This window comes from Mesoplodon densirostris, chromosome 5 (assembly GCF_025265405.1).
Source record: "Mesoplodon densirostris isolate mMesDen1 chromosome 5, mMesDen1 primary haplotype, whole genome shotgun sequence".
NCBI classification, from domain to species: domain Eukaryota; kingdom Metazoa; phylum Chordata; class Mammalia; order Artiodactyla; family Ziphiidae; genus Mesoplodon; species Mesoplodon densirostris.
This window is the reverse complement of record NC_082665.1, coordinates 69,168,671-69,186,596: the sequence shown is the minus strand read 5'-3', so window position 1 is coordinate 69,186,596 and position 17,926 is coordinate 69,168,671. Positions and strand designations below refer to the sequence as shown.

At 38.7% G+C, this 17,926-nt stretch overlaps 1 protein-coding gene across 1 annotated transcript in view; it reads right to left on the bottom strand.

Annotated features, from left to right (window-relative positions):
• SLC49A4 (solute carrier family 49 member 4) overlaps positions 1-17,926 on the bottom strand; it is a 95,020-nt gene that overhangs the window by 68,136 nt on the left and 8,958 nt on the right. Inside the window, exon 2 of the mRNA XM_060099012.1 lies at positions 17,489-17,582. Within this exon, the coding sequence (XP_059954995.1) occupies positions 17,489-17,582 (94 nt within the window). The remainder of the gene's footprint in view (positions 1-17,488; positions 17,583-17,926) is intronic.

Below are 17,926 nucleotides of genomic sequence, written 5' to 3'. Positions count from 1 at the left end.
ATTTAGGTCTTTAATCCATTTTGAGTTTATTTTTGTGTACAGTGTTAAGGAGTGTTCTAATTTCATTCTTTTACATGTAGCTGTCCAGTTTTCACAGCACCACTTATTGAAGAGGCTGTCTTTTCTCCACTGTATATTCTTGTCTCCTTTATCAAAAATAAGGTGACCATATGTGCGTGGGTTTATCTCTGGGCTTTCTATCCTGTTCCATTGATCTATATATCTGTTTTTGTGCCAGTACCATACTGTCTTGATTACTGTAGCTTTGTAGTATAGTCTGAATGGGAGAAAATATTTGCAAGTGAAGCAACTGACAAAGGATTAATCTCCAAAATTTACAAGCAGCTCATGCAGCTCAATATCAAAAAAAACAAACAACCCAATGCAAAAATGGGCAGAAGACCTAAATAGACATTTCTCCAAAGAAGATATACAGATTGCCAACAAACACATGAAAGGATGCTCAACATCACTAATTATTAGAGAAATGCAAATCAAAACTACAGTGAGGTATCCCCTCACACCAGTCAGAATGGCCATCATCAAAAAATCTACAAACAATAAATGCTGGAGAGGGTGTGGAGAAAAGGGAACCCTCTTGCACTGTTGGTGGGAATGTAAATTGATACAGCCACTATGGAGAACAGTATGGAGGTTCCTTAAAAAACTAAAAGTAGGGCTTCCATGGTGGTGCAGTGGTTGAGAGTCCGCCTGCCGATGCAGGGGACACGGGTTCATGCCCCGGTCTGGGAAGATCCCACATGCCATGGAGCGACTAGGCCCGTGAGCCATGGCTGCTGAGCCTGTGCGTCCGGAGCCTGTGCTCCGCAACGGGAGAGGCCACAACAGTGAGAGGTCCACGTACCGCAAAAAAAAACCCCCAAAAAACAAAAAAACCCTAAAAGTAGAACTACCATACGACCCAGCAATCTCACTACTGTGCATATACCCTGAGAAAACCATAATTCAAAAAGAGTCATGTACCACAGTGTTTATTGCAGCTCTACTGACAATAGCCAGGACGTGGAAGCAACCTAAGTGTCCATCAACAGATGAATGGATAAAGAAGATGTGGCACATATATACAATGGAATATTACTCAGCCATAAAAAGAAATGAAATTGAGTTATCTGTAGTGAGGTGGATGGACCTAGAGTCTGTCATACAGAGTGAAGTAAGTCAGAAAGAGAAAGACAAATACCGTATGCTAACACATATATATGGAATCTAAAAAAAAAATGGTTCTGAAGAACTGAGGGGCAGGACAGGAATAAAGATGCAGACGTAGAGAATGGACTTGAGGACATGGGGAGGGGGAAGGGTAAGCTGGGATGAAGTGAGAGAGTGGCATGGACATATATACACCACCAAATGTAAAATAGATAGCTAGTGGGAAGCAGTCACATAGCACAGGAAGATCAGCTTGGTGCTTTGTGACCACCTAGAGGGGTGGGATAGGGAGGATGGGAGGGAGACGCAAGAGGGAGGAGATATGGGGATATGTGTGTATGTATAGCTGATTCACTTTATTATAAAGCAGAAACTAACATACCATTGTAAAGCAAGTATACTCCAATAAAGATGTTAAAAAAAATTAAAAGCCTTGGGAAAAAAAACTTACCTTATTTTATGAAATTAACTTGTTTGTAAAAATACATTTAAAAATAATTCAGTTATATATATGAAGTCTTGTTTTCCCATTTAATAGTAATGCATAGAGGTTTTTTTTTTTTCTGGAAAAGTGCTGGCCCTAAGACATAATAAAATCATACAAACATTACCGTAAATTCTTTAAAATAACAGTTAAGGAGAGGAAATAATTATAAATGGTTCAATACAAGTTGTATTATTTAATTCATTTAACAAAGATGTACTGAGTATTCACTGTGTATTGGGTAGGCACTGTGATAGCAATGGGTACATGGGAATATAAAATTAAAAAGCTAAAGCTCTTTAAGTAGAGTAGTTGAAGAGTCACCTACCAGTACTGTATCAGGAATATAAAGGAAAACAAGGCAATAATTAGGTCTAAGCTTGTGGGGCCTGGGACAAGAGTACCGGTAGAGGTCTCTGCACACCCTCTTTCTCCTCTGACCTCTGGTTCTGATCTACAACATCAGGGGCTGTGCATACATGCACATGAACCTTAAGGTCCAACTCCATCCAAGCTCCATCTATCCCGTTCCAAACACCTGCCCCTTAGCTACCCCTTGGGCCTAGGGAGCACACCCCAGGGATGCAGTTCATTCTTGGAAGAACAGGCCTGGGAACGAGGTATGTTGCAGGGATTCCTGGGGTCTTGTGTAGCTTGAAAGTGGTGATGGGCAGGGCAGACACATCTCTTTGGCTCTACAGACTCCTCACCCCATAAGGAATGGCAAAACTGAAGGAAAACCAGAGTGGAACACTCTTAGGCATGGAGTCCAGGACAAGGACCCGGTGGCACTACTGGAAACAACAGTGAGGTACAGAGGAGGGATGGTGTGGAGGGCTGTTAAGGTGGTAGAATAGACATAGTTAAGTGAATGACTGGATATAGGGGGGGTACCCATAACCGTAAAAATGTCCAATAAGTGGTTGACTACAGGTTGCAAGCTAAGGAAAGAGGTCTGAGATGAGAGAGATATACTGGGTTTGGGGAACAAACTCTGGAGAATACCATCATCTTTTAAACAGAGGAAGAGGAGTCTAGAAAGACAATTGAGAAGGAGCAATTATAGAGGCAGAAAAAAAAATAAAACAGGAAAGACTGGTGTTATAGTAACTAAGGAGAGAAGGGTTTAGAGAAGATGAAAGTGAGGTACCAATAATTTCAGATCAAATAGAAAGAGGGTTTAACTGAAATGTAACCACTGGATTCGGCAACAAGGAGGTCTTGCATGATCTGAGCAGAAGCAGTTTCAGGAGACTTGAGGATGGAAGTCGGATACGTGAGAAAATGGAAATTTACAATTAGACTATTCATTCTAATTGTTAAAAATAGATGCCAGAACAAAAATTAGGTATGTGAACTTGATAGTATGAAAAGGAAAAACACCCAGCTTAAATGAACAGTCTGAAAAGTCTCTCTGACTTCACATGCTGAAAGATAAATGCAACTTGTTGTGACCGTCCTAATGCTTTCGAAGCACTCCTGAAAGAAGCTGGCTTTCAGAAACTCACACCAAATGATCTGGGCTGACTGTTAAAAACAATAGAGAACAACAAAAGGGGTGTGATTCACAACCTTCCGTTAAGTGAAGTAGATCACATAACTTAAAGTTAATTTTTCTGTGTCATGATTACATGCTTCAGTTTTGTTTTGCAAGAAGCAGTTAAGTTCCTTGTGGGTAAGGACCACGGTTTCTAAACTCCCCAGAGTGCCTCCCATGGTGCGAAGGCAGAGTGGATGCTCTCCAGGATCCAAGTATAGGGAAGTGGGGCCACCGAAATATACAACTCACCTGCGTTGTACAAACCTCACAAGGTTCCACCACATACATCACATCAGTTCCACTTGTAAATTTTAAAAAGCTTATATTCAGCAATACAAAAAAACAAGGTGATTAATATTTGGGAAACAAAACTTTTAGAAAAAGAAAATGAGAGTGGTTAGAGTGAGGCCAAGGCTTTAGCACTGTCTCCAGCACAGTGCACCCGGGGAGGGCAGGCAGAAGTTAGCAGCATGAGGACGTAGTTTTGTCTCCTGGGCAATAAGCTCTGTAGCAGAAAGGGAGCTCTCTGGAAGCTGACTAGTTAATTCAAGGGGTCTAACTCTTGCTTCCTTGCCTGAAACTTCATGCCTGATGAAGATGGGTATACTCGTATATTCACAGTTAGGAGACTGCAGGTGTCCTGACCTTTGCAGGTCAAGCCCTGACAGACGTGCCAAGGCGCAGGGGTGTGTGCTGCTCTCCTTCATCCCAGTCTCCTCTCACTGGTCCCTTAGTTGACTTCCTCTCCTTGTCTCCCCCTCCCCACCCAATTTCCTTTTCTTCCCTTCTCCCTTGGGTCTTTCTTCTTTGTCCCATTTTTTTCTCCTTATGTAGCTTCTGCCTACTTCTGAGACCTAGTTTACACTGTCCCCACAGGCCAGGTGGAAAATAGGGGAACTTCCCTTGTGGGCTGAGAAGAAGATTAGATCAGAGCTTTGGGAGTTTCTCCAGCATCAGCAGAACCAGACGGTAGAGACTAGGAAGTGGGAGCGGCCCACCAGTGTGGGTACTGCTGAGGCTGGCTGGCCCACGGCAGGCATGAGGACACCTAGCATGGCCTGGCCACATCTGCCCCGGCCCTGGGCACCTCAGCCCTCAATTGCTGCCCCCGCCCATGGAGAGGCCAAGGCTCAGGGGCACGTAGTGTGGAATTTCTGCACAGCTGCATTCCTTTTCTTATTATTCAATATACTATAGCTTTTCAAACAAATGCCAATAGCTAAAGTTCAAACTGAAGACCTGTAAGTTCATGTGTTCTCATGTACTTGACATTTTAGCTTGTATTTAATGATATTCTGGTACCCCAACCTTTTGCTTCCTGATATTCTAGAACAAATACCCATGATTCTTAAATTATTTTCTACTTAGAATAATATGATGTTTTAGAATTTGAATTTTTATAGTTGGAAGAGACTTCAAACCTCAGCTAGATAACCCACCCTCTTGATTTTATAGAAAAACTGAGTTCCAGAAAAGCTAATAATACATTTAAAATCACACTTATTTTATAACTTATTTATAACTTTCTTTTCTTCAAAAAGTATTTGTGGGGGGAGTTCCAAAGTCATATAACTAGCTAATGGCTAAGCCAGGACTAGAAATCAAAATTAAATCTGATTTCACCAGTCCACAAATCTTTTTTTTTAATTAAATTAAAAATTTTTTAATACAGCAGGTTCTTATTAGCTATTTATTTATGTATTTATTTGTTTATTTATTTATGGCTGCATTGGGTCTTTGTTGCTGCGCGCGGGTTTTCTCTAGTTGTGGTGAGCGGGGGTTACTCTTTGTGGCAGTGCACAGGCTCTAGGCAGGCGGGCTTCAGTAGTTGTGGCACATGGGCTTAGTTTCTCAGCGGCATGTGGGATCTTCCTGGACCAGGGCTCAAATCCGTATCCCCTGCACTGGCAGGCGGATTCTTAACCACTGCACCACCAGGGAAGCCCTAGCTATCTATTTTATACATATTAGTGTATATATGTCAATCCCAATCTCCCAATTCATCCCACCACCACCCCCGCTCCCCGCTTTCTTCCCTTGGTGTCCATACATTTGTTCTCTACATCAGTCCACAAATCTTTCTACTCTTCCACATGGCCTCCATTCTGAAGGTTCTCTGTAACTAACATTAATGGTAAAGATCATTGATTACTGAGATAACCCAAGGTTCTCAGATCCAAAGGCATGCAGTAGCTGGCATATTTTTATTCTATGCAGAGATGTACTTTATAAACCTTTATTATGACTAGCACTGGGGATAACATTAGAGAGTTGGCTTTTTAGAAACTGAGCAGGTGTTTCCTCAGTGTAAATCCAGCATTCTTAACTTAAATTCTATGTATTTTTAATGAGAAATGATTTAGAATCCATAAGAATACTTACCTCTAACACTCAATATGCCAATGGTTCACAAGCTTTCTCCCAATTCCCCATTCCTAATCATACTGCATGAGAATAAACTCATGTGTTACAGGATTTCCTGGATACTGAAAATGGTCTAAAGTGCTAGAAGTAGTTTTCCTTTATTTAGCCTAAGAAGGCAATAAAAAGGGTCAGAGATGCTATGAATTAATTACAGGAAAAAGGGAGTTAGGAAGGGAGAAACAGAGTGAAATGGTGAAAAGGAATGAGCTTTCTAAAGATTTTTACCATAGCCTCAGTTTTCTTTTATGAAAATCTATTTCCCTTTTGTACCCTTTAATAATTTTGGCCAATTATGATCCAATTAAAAATATCTACTGCATATCTACTATGGTCAAGGTACCTACAGCAGACACTAAAGGGAATATAAAGATGAGAACTATAGTCTTGGCCTAAAGAAGCTTATAATAATAACATATCAAGTACAGTTACAGAAAGTTCATTAAAAATACAGTGAAAAGAATATTGGGTTAGATATCAAAAGACTCAGCTTCTAGACGTATCTAAATTTATTAACTATATAATCTTTGGTGAATCGCTTATTCTCTTTCATTTCAATTTCCCCAAAGGTACTTTATCTCACAGGATTTTTATTAAGGCCAAATACGATAATCTCTCAGCAAAGCACAGAGAAAAATGGACTTAGTCCTGGTCTGAGAGAGACCTACCTCCCCCCATTTTGTCTCATAATGGTTTTTTTGTCTCATAACTTTTATTTTGTCCTCTTAGTTTAAAAGTATTTTATATATATACTCGTAGTAGAAAAGAAGTGCATAGAGAAGAAAAAATCCATAAATTCAATGATTCAGTAACTCATATAACCATTCCTAATATTTTGATTTTTCAGTCTTTTTTTCTTTCAGTTTTTTTTTTCAATGCATCTCTCAATCAAGACAGGCACAGGTAATCATAGATATCAAATTGAATATACAGTTTTATGCACTAAATCATTTTAACTTTATAATAAGCATTTCTCATTTCATTCTTTATATCATAATTGTTAATGGCTCCACTGATAGTCTATCATACAGATGTACAAAAACTCATTTAACATTTTCCTAATGTTTGTTACTTATTTGTTAATATTAATAATGGTGTTGTTGGGGCTTCCCTGGTGGCGCAGTGGTTGAGAGTCCGCCTGCCAATGCAGGGGACATGGGTTCGTGCCCCGGTCTGGGAAGATCCCACGTGCCGCGGAGCGGCTGGGCCCGTGAGCCATGGCTGCTGAGCCTGCGCGTCCGGAGCCTGTGCTCCGCAACGGGAGAGGCCACAACAGTGAGAGGCCCGCGTATCGCAAAAAAAAAAAAAAAAAAAAAAAAAAACTCACCTAAAAATAAAGAAAAAAATAAAAAATAAGTTTTTAATAGAAAAATAAAAATTACACACAAATTTGGTGTGTTAGTTTTCTATTGCTGTTATAACAAATTACCACAAACTTAGTGGCTTTAAGACAACACTCATTTATTCTCTTAAATTTCTGTAAATCAGAAGTGCAACATGGGTCTCACTGAGCTAAAATTAAGGTGTGGAATGGCTATGTTCCTTTCTGGAGGCTCTAGAGAAGGATATGCTTCCTCGTCTTTCCCAGCTTCTAGCAGCCACCTGCAGTCCTTGGCTCCTGGCCCCCCTCTTCTGTCTTCAAAGCCAGCAACAGTGGTTTGAGTCCTTCTTACACTGCATCTCTCTGACTTCCTCTTCTATCTCTCCTTTTAGGACTTTTGTGACTACATTGGGCCCACCTGGATAACCCAGGATAATCTCCCTATTTTAGGGTCAGATGATTAGCAAACTTAATTCCACCTACAATCGTAGTTCTCTTTTGCCACGTAACAGAACACATTCACGGGTTCTGGATATTAGAACATGGACATCTTTGGGGGATGGGGGTGTTATTCTGTCTGTCACACTTGGTAAGGCCAAAAGGCATCTCCTTGTTTTAATCTGCATTTCTTTTTTTGACTACTGGTCTTTTTTCCCATTGGTATATTACAATTTTTCTTATTTTGAATGAGTGCTTAATATATTTATTTGTATTATTTACCTGTTCTTGCCCTTATTTTGACAAATATTTTCTCCTGTTGGTCAATTTTGTTTTAAGCTTAACAATTTGTACACTCAACAGTTTGTAAGTGGTCAGATCAATTTTTCTCTTTATAATTTTCCTGTTTTTCATGCTTTAGAAAAAATTTCTATGTAGAGATCAGATAAATATTCCCATATATTGTTTTCCAACTAAATATTTAACCATTTAATTCATGTGAATTTATTTTGATGCATGGTATAAAACGAGGATCTAAACTGATCTTTTCCTCCTAAATAGCCAGTTTGCCTGTGGTAGAGACAATAAACTATCCCCCAGTGTCCATTCTCTTTATTTTCCTTTTAATTACAGAGCACCCTAAGTCCGTGCTGGGGTGAACTACAGTCTGCATTTCCAAGCTCCCCCTGCAGTGAGGTGGGGCCTTGTTACCAAGTCTGAGTCAATATGATGAGAGTGGGAGGATTTCAAGGTCACCTCCTTGAGGATAAAATGCTCTTCCTGGTCTCCCTCTCCCTCTTCCTGTGGGATGAAATGTGACTACAGTGTAGATAAATCCACTGGACCAAGTGGATTTATGCCAAGGCATCTCCCTAGGGAAGCAACAAGATAGAGGGAACTTAGGTTCCTTTGTAGAACAGAACTGCCTAGGCCCTGGCCCACCTGCCAACTCTGGACTATCACATAAGAAAGAAATACTATATTGTTTCATCCATTATATTTTGAGACTCCTCACTATAACAGCTTAACTGTTCCCTGATTGAGAAATTAGCTCCAGAATTAGGATTCTGCATTCAGAAAGGCATAACATATTTGGCACTGACTTAGTGGTTAGGCTGCAGGCTGAAAAGGCAGGTGACTTGTGAGATGCAGCAAAACCACTGCTTGTGATTACCTGGAACTGGCTGGAAAAAAATCAGAACACTACTCTGTTTCCTGTCCCTTGCTGCTTTTAGGATGGCACTACAAGAGAGATGGAGCCAGGCAAGTGGTAGCTGGTTTGCAAGCACAGATGGAAGGGACAAGAGCTCTGCTAAGAGGGTTTCTCTCTGCCCGAGGCCTACTATCCAAATTTAATGAGAATCCAGGAATTTGAAGCCTCAGGTTGCTTCTGTATCCTAAAATGGCAGGAAATAACATCCTTCAGAGCCTGTCTAGAAGCAAAGATCAAATTAAAGGTGTTATTTTCCTACCCAGGCCTTTTTTCAGATGGCATCCCGGTAGCCACCACGAAATTGAGGGAAAAGGGATGAGCTGAGCACAGAAGGAGTAAAGGAAAGGAGATTCAGCAGGTGTAAGAAACACAGCCATAAGTAAAAATCTTTGGATGTGGTTACATTTACATGAACCCACTGGATGTATATAGAGAGGCCTACTAAATATTTGAGGGAAGTGTACACCAAAGACACTACAAAACGGTTCTATGAAGCTTTAAGATTGCTTGATTCCTAAAGTAATCCTGAGGTCCCCAAATCAGTATCAGGCAGAAAGTGAAAGACAACAGCTGTGTAGCCCCTAAGAATGTCATAGCCTCCAACTTCAGGTGTATTCACTAAGAAGAATGGACCAAAAAAGAGCCTTCCCAAGGACAAAGCCAAAATCACAAAGAACAATCAAAGGGGTTACTCCCAGAGAACCACAAAGACCTGATAGAAGCCAGAGACTCTGGATTTTGAGTTGGATGCAATAACTGGACAGGACTGTGGGTCTTCTCCTTTGAGGGAAGATGAATATGTTCTTTGCATGGGAAGAGGGGGTACATGGATACATGGAGACATTTGATAGCAGCGACTACTGTCTCCTTACATCCATTCTCCTTTTCTTTTGTTATAGCATCCATGCATTTTTTGTTGTCATTTCTTAAATTTATTTTCAAACCAACTTTGTTACCTGGGACAGAGAACAAATCCTCCCACTTCTACAAAAAGAAATCAAATATGACATTCCATGGCAAAAATGAGACTTCCACAATCTTCCTAACAGGAAGTACTTGTTTCTAGCTGAGATTTCCTACCCAGAGGAGTACTGCTTAATTTAGTGCATTGTACCATTATTTCTGTTTATGCTGTGATAGCTATATCTTTTTTTTTTTAAGCATCCTTGCATTTTAACCGGGGACATGGCTGCTGAGCTACATTTTCAGCTCCTCTTGCAGATACGTGTGGCCATGTACTAAGTCTGTACCAATGGGATGTGAGTAGAATTGATACATACAGCTTCCTAGTCTTCACCTAAAGAGGTAGTCACTTGCCCTGGATGTCCTATTTCCCCTTCCTGTGGGCTAGAATGAAAGCACTGATGATGAGCCAGCTTTGACCACTTGGACAAGGATATCACCCCAGGGGATGTCAGAACAACAGAAAAGGAACTTGGGTCCCTGGAACAGAGCTGCCTACATGCCTGGAGCAGCCCACTATCTTTTAGACTGTTTCTTGGTAGGAAAATAAACTTCTATTTATTGAGCTTGTGTATTTTTTATCTCTTTACACAGCTTAGCCTATGCTTTACGAATACACAGACTGTCAATAAGTGTTGACTGCCGAGTTATGAATTTAAATAATGAAATCTGAAATCTGCAAACCAACATTTGTTAAGAATGTCTATTATGTTCATTTTCCCATTCTCTTTTCAAAAGTGCTTATATTTTTATATTATTTTATAAGTTAGATATCATATTTGCAACACATATTTTTCCTAGTTTATATTTTAATTTTATAATTTTTTTTGGAAGCATGAGGGTTCAAATGTTTATGTAGTCAAATCTACAAATCCTTCCCTTATGATTTCTTTCACTGTTTTTATACTTGGAAAAGCAATCTCTTTAGGGATAAGATTAATTTTCCCTTACACTGTTTCATTTTAAATATGAAGCTAATCAATCCATCAGGAATATATTTTAATGCACGCTGTATGGTTAAGTATCCACATTTCTTTTTCTAATACGTAACCAATTTGCCCAAACACATAATAGATAAATCTATTTAATAAAATATGCTTTATTTAGTAACCCTACTGATTTATGTGTTTATTATTATATGTTAAATTATTACCAAGGTCTACTTCTGGCCTATTTTGTTCCTGTAATCATTCTGTGGCAGATAAAATAATCTTTTACTTGTTTGTGCCTTTCCGTGTTAATAGGAAAAAAAATCTATGGCAAATCTTTATTCAGAAGAAAGGAATAAACAGACATTTGCAACAGACTTTGAATATATTCTCCATAACTTTCAACTCAGTTTACTCTGAAAATCCTATCAACATTTGTGATTATGATTATGTACAGTAAGGAGAGACAGGGTTATAAATCAGGGAGGGGGTCTCAGGGGATTTCTGGATTTCTAACCTGGGGATGGGTACACAGCTGTCTTTTTCATGATTATTTCACTAAACTGTATCTAAATGTTTTATGTACTCTTCTATATGTATACTATATTTAACAACAAAAAAAGTAAATTAAAAAATTCATATATGATATTATAGGTCCTTAGAAGAAATGTCTCAGAAATAATCACATTCCAAAGACAATCAAAGGGGAAAAAAAGTATCTTCCAAAAATCTAAAGATCACTTTACATATCTTCTATTGGCTTTTTCCCCTGTTAAATGCTTATTATGAGGAGTTAATCTCCTACCAATCTTTCTTATCTGAATCCCATCTGACCATCATGGAGAAATATATTCATGAAATCTGACCTCTGGAGTTTTAAGAGTCAAATTGCAAATAAAACTATTACATAGAAGATAAATCTTAATCTGCTTTAAAATAAGACATTAAAAATATTATGTGATTATACTGTAGGATGGGCAGGCACAATGCAGTTACTATTTAAAGTGAGGATGCTACGTAGCTAGGGCAGTCAGGTTGTCAAACTTAAAATGAGTATAAAATTAACTAAAGGAGCTTGTTAAGATTAGAAGAGTAGGACTGGGGTGGGGCCCAGGGATCTGTATTTTTAATAAGCAGCTTATCTGTGGACCATACTTTGAGAACACACTGATCAGAATCCTATGTGTTTTACAGAGAAGAGTCTTTGTTCTTGGGTTTTTTTTTTTTTGTGGTACGCGGGCCTCTCGCTGTTGTGGCCTCTCCCGTTGCGAGCACAGGCTCCGGACACGCAGGATCAGCAGCCATGGCTCACGGGCTCAGCCGCTCTGCGGCATGTGGGATCCTCCCTGACTGGGGCACGAACCCGTGTCCCCTGCATTGGCAGGCAGACTCTCAACCACTGCGCCACCAGGGAAGCCCAAGTCTTTGTTCTTAAATCTACCAATTGTTCATTTTTATATCAAAGGGTTTATATTTCTATACTGGGGAAATTTACATATAACCCTTCCTTGCCTTTCCTTCTCTTATTCTCATTATTGAAGATCTGATGTGTTCATTTTAGTTTCTCTTAACTAGTGTTTTCAGTCCAAAAGGTGATATATTCACATGGTAAAAATATTCTCAAGCAGAGAAAAGAGTATAAAACAAAAAGTAAATCTCCTTTCCACCCCAGACTTCCAGGTTCCCAGGCTTCCTCCTCAGAAACAACCAATGGTAATGGTTTCTTTCAGAAACAGTCCTTACCAAATACATCCCTCCCACTTTTTTCTAAGTAGGAATATATTAAACATAACATTAAAAACTTTGTCTTTTATAAAACTCAATGATATATCTTGGAGATATTTCCAAATCAGCACTTACAGAACTTTCACCTCCTTTTCACAGCTACATACTATTCCACTACATACTTCACCATCACTAGTCCTTTGTGGAAGACATTTGGGTTGCATCCAGCCTTTTGCTATTACAGGCAAAGCCACACAAATGTGATTTTCCTTACAAACTGGTAGAGCTTTATATGTGGGCTAATTTTCTAGAATGACAAGTATTGGGTTAAAGGACATGTGCATTTTGAATTTGATAAATACTGCAAAAATGCCCTCTAAATAGGATGCCCCAAATTGGTTGCACATCAGCAATGCCTATTTTTCCCTATACCCCGGGCAACACAGTACATTATCATACTTTTTCATCTTTGCCAATAAGCAGACATATAATTGCTCTTTTAATCTTCATTTCTTTAATTATTTTTTCAAATGGTTTGCCTCTTCTTTTAAAAAAATTAATTTATTTATTATGGGCTGCGTTGGGTCTTCGTTGCTGTGCGCGGGCTTTTCTCTAGTTGCGGCGCTGTGGTGGCTTCTCTTGTTGCAGAGCACTGGCTCTAGGTGCGCGGGCTTCAGTAGTTGCAGCTTGCGGGCTCTAGAGCGCAGGCTCAGTAGTTGTGGCGCATGGGCTTAGTTGCTTGGCGGCATGGGGGATCTTCCTGGACCAGGGCTCGAACCCGTGTTCCCTGCATTGGCAGGCGGATTCTTAACCACTGTGCCACCAGGGAAGCCCTCATTTCTTTAATTATGATGAAGTTGTTGAGCATCTTAAGATTTGTAATTCAATTTCTGTAATTACTTGCTCATATCTATTATCCATTTTCCTACTGACTTGCTATTTTTCTTATTGATTTGACAGAGTTCTTTTCAACTAAGGACATTATCCATTTGTCTTGTTGTTGCAAACATTTCACAGTTTTTAACTTGCCTTTTGACTTTGTTTTACAGTGTATTTAATCATGCAGATATTCTACATTTTTATGTAGTCAAAAGTATTAAGCTTTTCTATGGCTTCTGGGATTTGTGTCTTAGTTGGAAGGTCTTCCCCATTTTAAGATTATTAAAAATGAGTCTCATTTTCTAATACTTCTATGGTTCATTTTTTATATTTAAATGCTTGATCCAATTGGAATTTACTTAAGTGGTAAGGCAGAGATTTAGGGCTCTTCATTTTTTTTTTCAGATAGCTGAGCAACTATCATAAAACCATTTACTAAAGAATTAGTCTTTTCTGGTATGGTCATTTTAAATGTAATATTGCCAGCTACAAAGCATTTCACAATGGAGCGTATTTCTAGAAAATCTGTGTTTACTAGAACCATACTATTTAACTATCTAACACATGTTAGTAATCTATTGTTAATATTTATGAAAATTACACAGAATTGAAAGATAGTATGTTATGAGAATCACTGGATACACCCTATGATTAAAAGCAGATATGACCTACTATAAGTTCACCTTCTAGAAGTTTGTAAATTGTTTACTGGGCATGCTATATCATATTTCACACTATAAAGTAATGCCATCTGGTGCGATAGAGCAATGCCACCTGTAATTTTTTTGGTATGATTTGCTTCCCAATCATAGAAAACATGCTTTATAGTTCATTATTCTAAGTTCTTTATTTATTTGTGATGTTAATAAAAGTAGCAAAATAATTTTTCTTGAATTTTCATTGGTACTCTGCAGTTGAAAGAAATATTGATACTATGAAGAGGTAGACCACCGTTAGGAAGGTGGTAATAATAGTTGTATTGAGGAAAAGGCTTGTCAGAAAGCTGCTACTCTCATGTCTTTAAGATTCATAGAAGATAAAATACAGGAGGTAAAGGGTGCAGGGACACTGTTCAGAAGCTCAAAAAGCTCCAAGTGGAACAGGGCACAGAAAAAGATTGCTAAATACTTGTTTCAGTGCTAGCCAAATGCATATTAAAGGTCTCTATCCCTTCCTCTTCAGTGTCAGATGGAGACTGAAGCTTAAAAGTGGTGATCTATTGAACCTACTAGTCAAAATACGCATTCTAATTGCAGCATTTTCATTTTAATAGCTGCATATGCATTGTTAATAATACTGCTCTAAAGAAATAATGTATGGACATAAAGTGAAATCTCATTTCAAGGGGATAATATCCTAACATTCCTTACAGGTGAAGGCACAAAGACGGAAAATTCAACTTTTACTTTCTTTTCATGAAAGGTTCAATCTCTCGTAACTTTTTTTTTTTTTTTTTTTTTTTTCCGGTACGCGGGCCTCTCACTGCTGTGGCCTCTCCCGTTGCGGGGCACAGGCTCTGGACGCGCAGGCTCAGCGGCCATGGCTCACGGGCCCAGCCGCTCCGCGGCATGCGGGATCCCCCAAACCGGGGCACGAACCCTCGTCCCCTGCATTGGCAGGCGGACCCCCAACCACTGCGCCACCAGGGAAGCCCTCTCATAACTCTTTATTTTATTTCTCTTTCTTTCCTTTCCTATCTTTGTTTACATTTCTTTATGAGCTCTATTTTTCATACCATTTTCTCTACCAACAGAGTCAACTCTTTATTATTCCTATAATTTTATATCTGAAAAGGATATGAAGGGTTATAAGATTAGAGAGAAACAATAGAATGGATGGCCCAAACAGAAGAAAAGCTAACAAAAATACCAGTAGGCATTTTTAAAGAATGCATTGTTGAATTTAAGCTTACACTGAAATCTGTACTTAAAGACTGTAGATGCTTAAAAAAAACTGGATATTTGAAAAATTAAGAACATCTCAAACACAATGAAACTCATCTGTTAAAACCTCTCTCAGAAGGATAGGAGATGAAGACCAATGTTCCACAGGAACCCAAATGATTTTGCTATCTGCCTTTTAAAATATGAAACACATGTACTCTAAATTTTCTGGAAAGATAACGTATTTTGAAAATTTGAAAAGGAACCGCATTTATTATTTTTTTTTAAGTTTTTTTTTTTTTTTTTTTCCGGTACGCGGACCTCTCACAGGCTCCGGACACGCAGGCTCAGCGGCCATGGCTCATGAGCCCAGCCGCTTGAAAAGGAACAGCCTTTATTTTGAAGTGAAAAATTCTGTTCCAAATGAAAGTCAACATCTTATACCTAAAATCCATTCCTTCCTCCTCCTGTGCCCCATGTCTCTGTTAATGGAATCAACAATTTCAGAGTCTCCAGAGTGCAACCTCAATCATATCACCTCTGATATCTTTCTCTCATGTTCTCTCTCGCATCTGTGCTATCCTTTCCATTCCTGCAACTTCCCAGGGCAAGGGAGTCATTCTGGACTCCTCACTTTCTCTTATTCCCTTTATTCAATCCACTGGCAAATCCTTCAAAATATAATCAGAATTTGACCACTTCTCACCACCACCACTGCCATCACTATGGTTCAAGCCACCATCATCTCTCACCTGGTTTATTTTACTGGTTCCCTACCTGGTCTCCTCACTCTTGCCCTAGACCTTCAACATCAGTCTATTCTCAATAAAGCAGCCTGTGACCATGGTTCTCCTCAGCTCAAAGCTGCTAATGATCTCCTAGATCAGAAAAAGGCGAAGTCCTTACGAGGTCTTGAAGGACCTGGTCTCACCCTCCTGCCACCACCCATAACTGCGCTAGTCTAATTTCCTCCCACTCTTCCCATGAAGTCTCTGGTTCAGCAGCTCCAGCCCTACCAGCCTCCCTGTCAGGCGTGCTCTTCCCTTTCCACCCTTTATACTTGCTCTCCTCTCTGCCCAAAATGCTTGTCCCCTACATAATGCATTGTCCATTCATTCCTTCAAGCCTTCTCCCCAAAAGGTATCTTCCCAGGAAGAGTTTTTTTGCCCATTCTTTCTGAAATTTCACCATCCTTCCGCTGACATTTCAAATCCTTCTTTCCTATTTTATTTTTCTTTCCATAGCACATACTATATATTTAACTTATTTATCTAGTTTATTGCCAGTCTCCCCAACTGGAATGTAAACTCCACGAGGTACAGATTTTTCTATTGTGTTTTCTGCTATATTCCCCATGTGCAGAAGAGAGCTTGGCACACAGGAGGAGCTCAGTGAATTTTGTCGAATAAATGAACTAATAAATGAATAAAGAAATAAAAAAAAACAATGACTCCAGCTTGGGCTCTCACTGCATCTTTCCAGGCCTCCTGCTGGCACTCTCAACCCTCTATAATCAATCCTACAGACTTCAAATCAATGGTTTACCTTATATATGTCTGATCCTATTGCTGCTCAGATTAAGGACCTAAGTGGCTCCCAACTGTCCAGTGAGAAACTGCAGTTCTACAGGATGGCATCAATATCCTTCACATTCAGGATACCCTTTTCTAAACTCATCTCTTTATGTTCCATTCTTATGTCTTATTCTGTACACCAGTGTCTCCCAAACTTGAGTAATTTATGCTCCTTTTTAAGGGGAAAAATTTTCTCAATGGCTCTTAAGGTCAAATCCAAGGATCCCAGTTTGATAAACACTAGGAAACTGACATCCTGGTTAATAAAAATGTCTTTTAATTACAGATTATTATTGGTTAAAAAATCTTTTAATATTATAATCAAAAGGAAAACAAAAATTTTTTAATCTTCATATACCCTGCAGCCGCTGAGAATAAATCCATGGACCCCAGGTACAGAAATGCTGCTGTACAGAAATGAAGCTACCTACCCATCCTGGAAGAGGCCTGTGCTTACCTGCCTCTGTGCCTTTGTTTCTGTTGTTCCTCTACCCTGGAATATCATTCCCCTAACTATAGTTATCAAAATTCTACTTATCCTTCAATGCTTACTTTAATTATCAAATTCTTCATGAGCCCTTCCTTTTGAGATCCTCAGCCAAAACTTACCTTAGTCTCTTGGGGCAATTTTATAAATCTTCTATGGCATTAACTACATTATTCTTCCTTATGTTATACTATTATTTTCCCATGGTTATAGTTCCCAGATAGCATGAAGATTAACTTGTTCTCTATTTATTTACACAACAACTAGTATAGTGTCTTCCAACTAATAAATGCCCACTAAATTAATCATGTCAGGAAAAAAAATGCTACTATAAATATGACCCTCTACTGATCTTAATAATGGAACTGTTTACTAACAGCTTATAACCAAACATATATAATATACTCATAACAAAAGAGAAAAATGTGGAGACAAAATTTTAAGTTATTTATATGATTTACCTTCTTTTAAGCATTAAGTCTGATATAGGTATGCATCTTAGACCAGTTCCCAAAACCATAAGGAAGGATGTCAGAAGCACAGTTATCCGAAGACCTAAAAGGAAACAAAAATATCTGGATTATTTTCTATTTTCTTTTCAAGTAAGTCAATGTTAAGAACAAAGATTTTTTACTCAGTCATACTGGTATTATATTCTAATACAGCTTTTCTCTATAATTCCCATTATGGGGGGAAAAAACTCTCATGCTGAAAATGAAATGATTCTAACTTTAATAGAAAACTTGAATGATCACATCGAGGATAGAGGAAAAAGTTCTATTAGCTCCGGTTTTTCAAAATGAATGGCTAGAATGCTTTGTTCAGATATAACAATAAAAAATATAGAAAATAATTTTAAAAGACAAGGCATTTTAGTTTTATATCTCAAATATAAAATT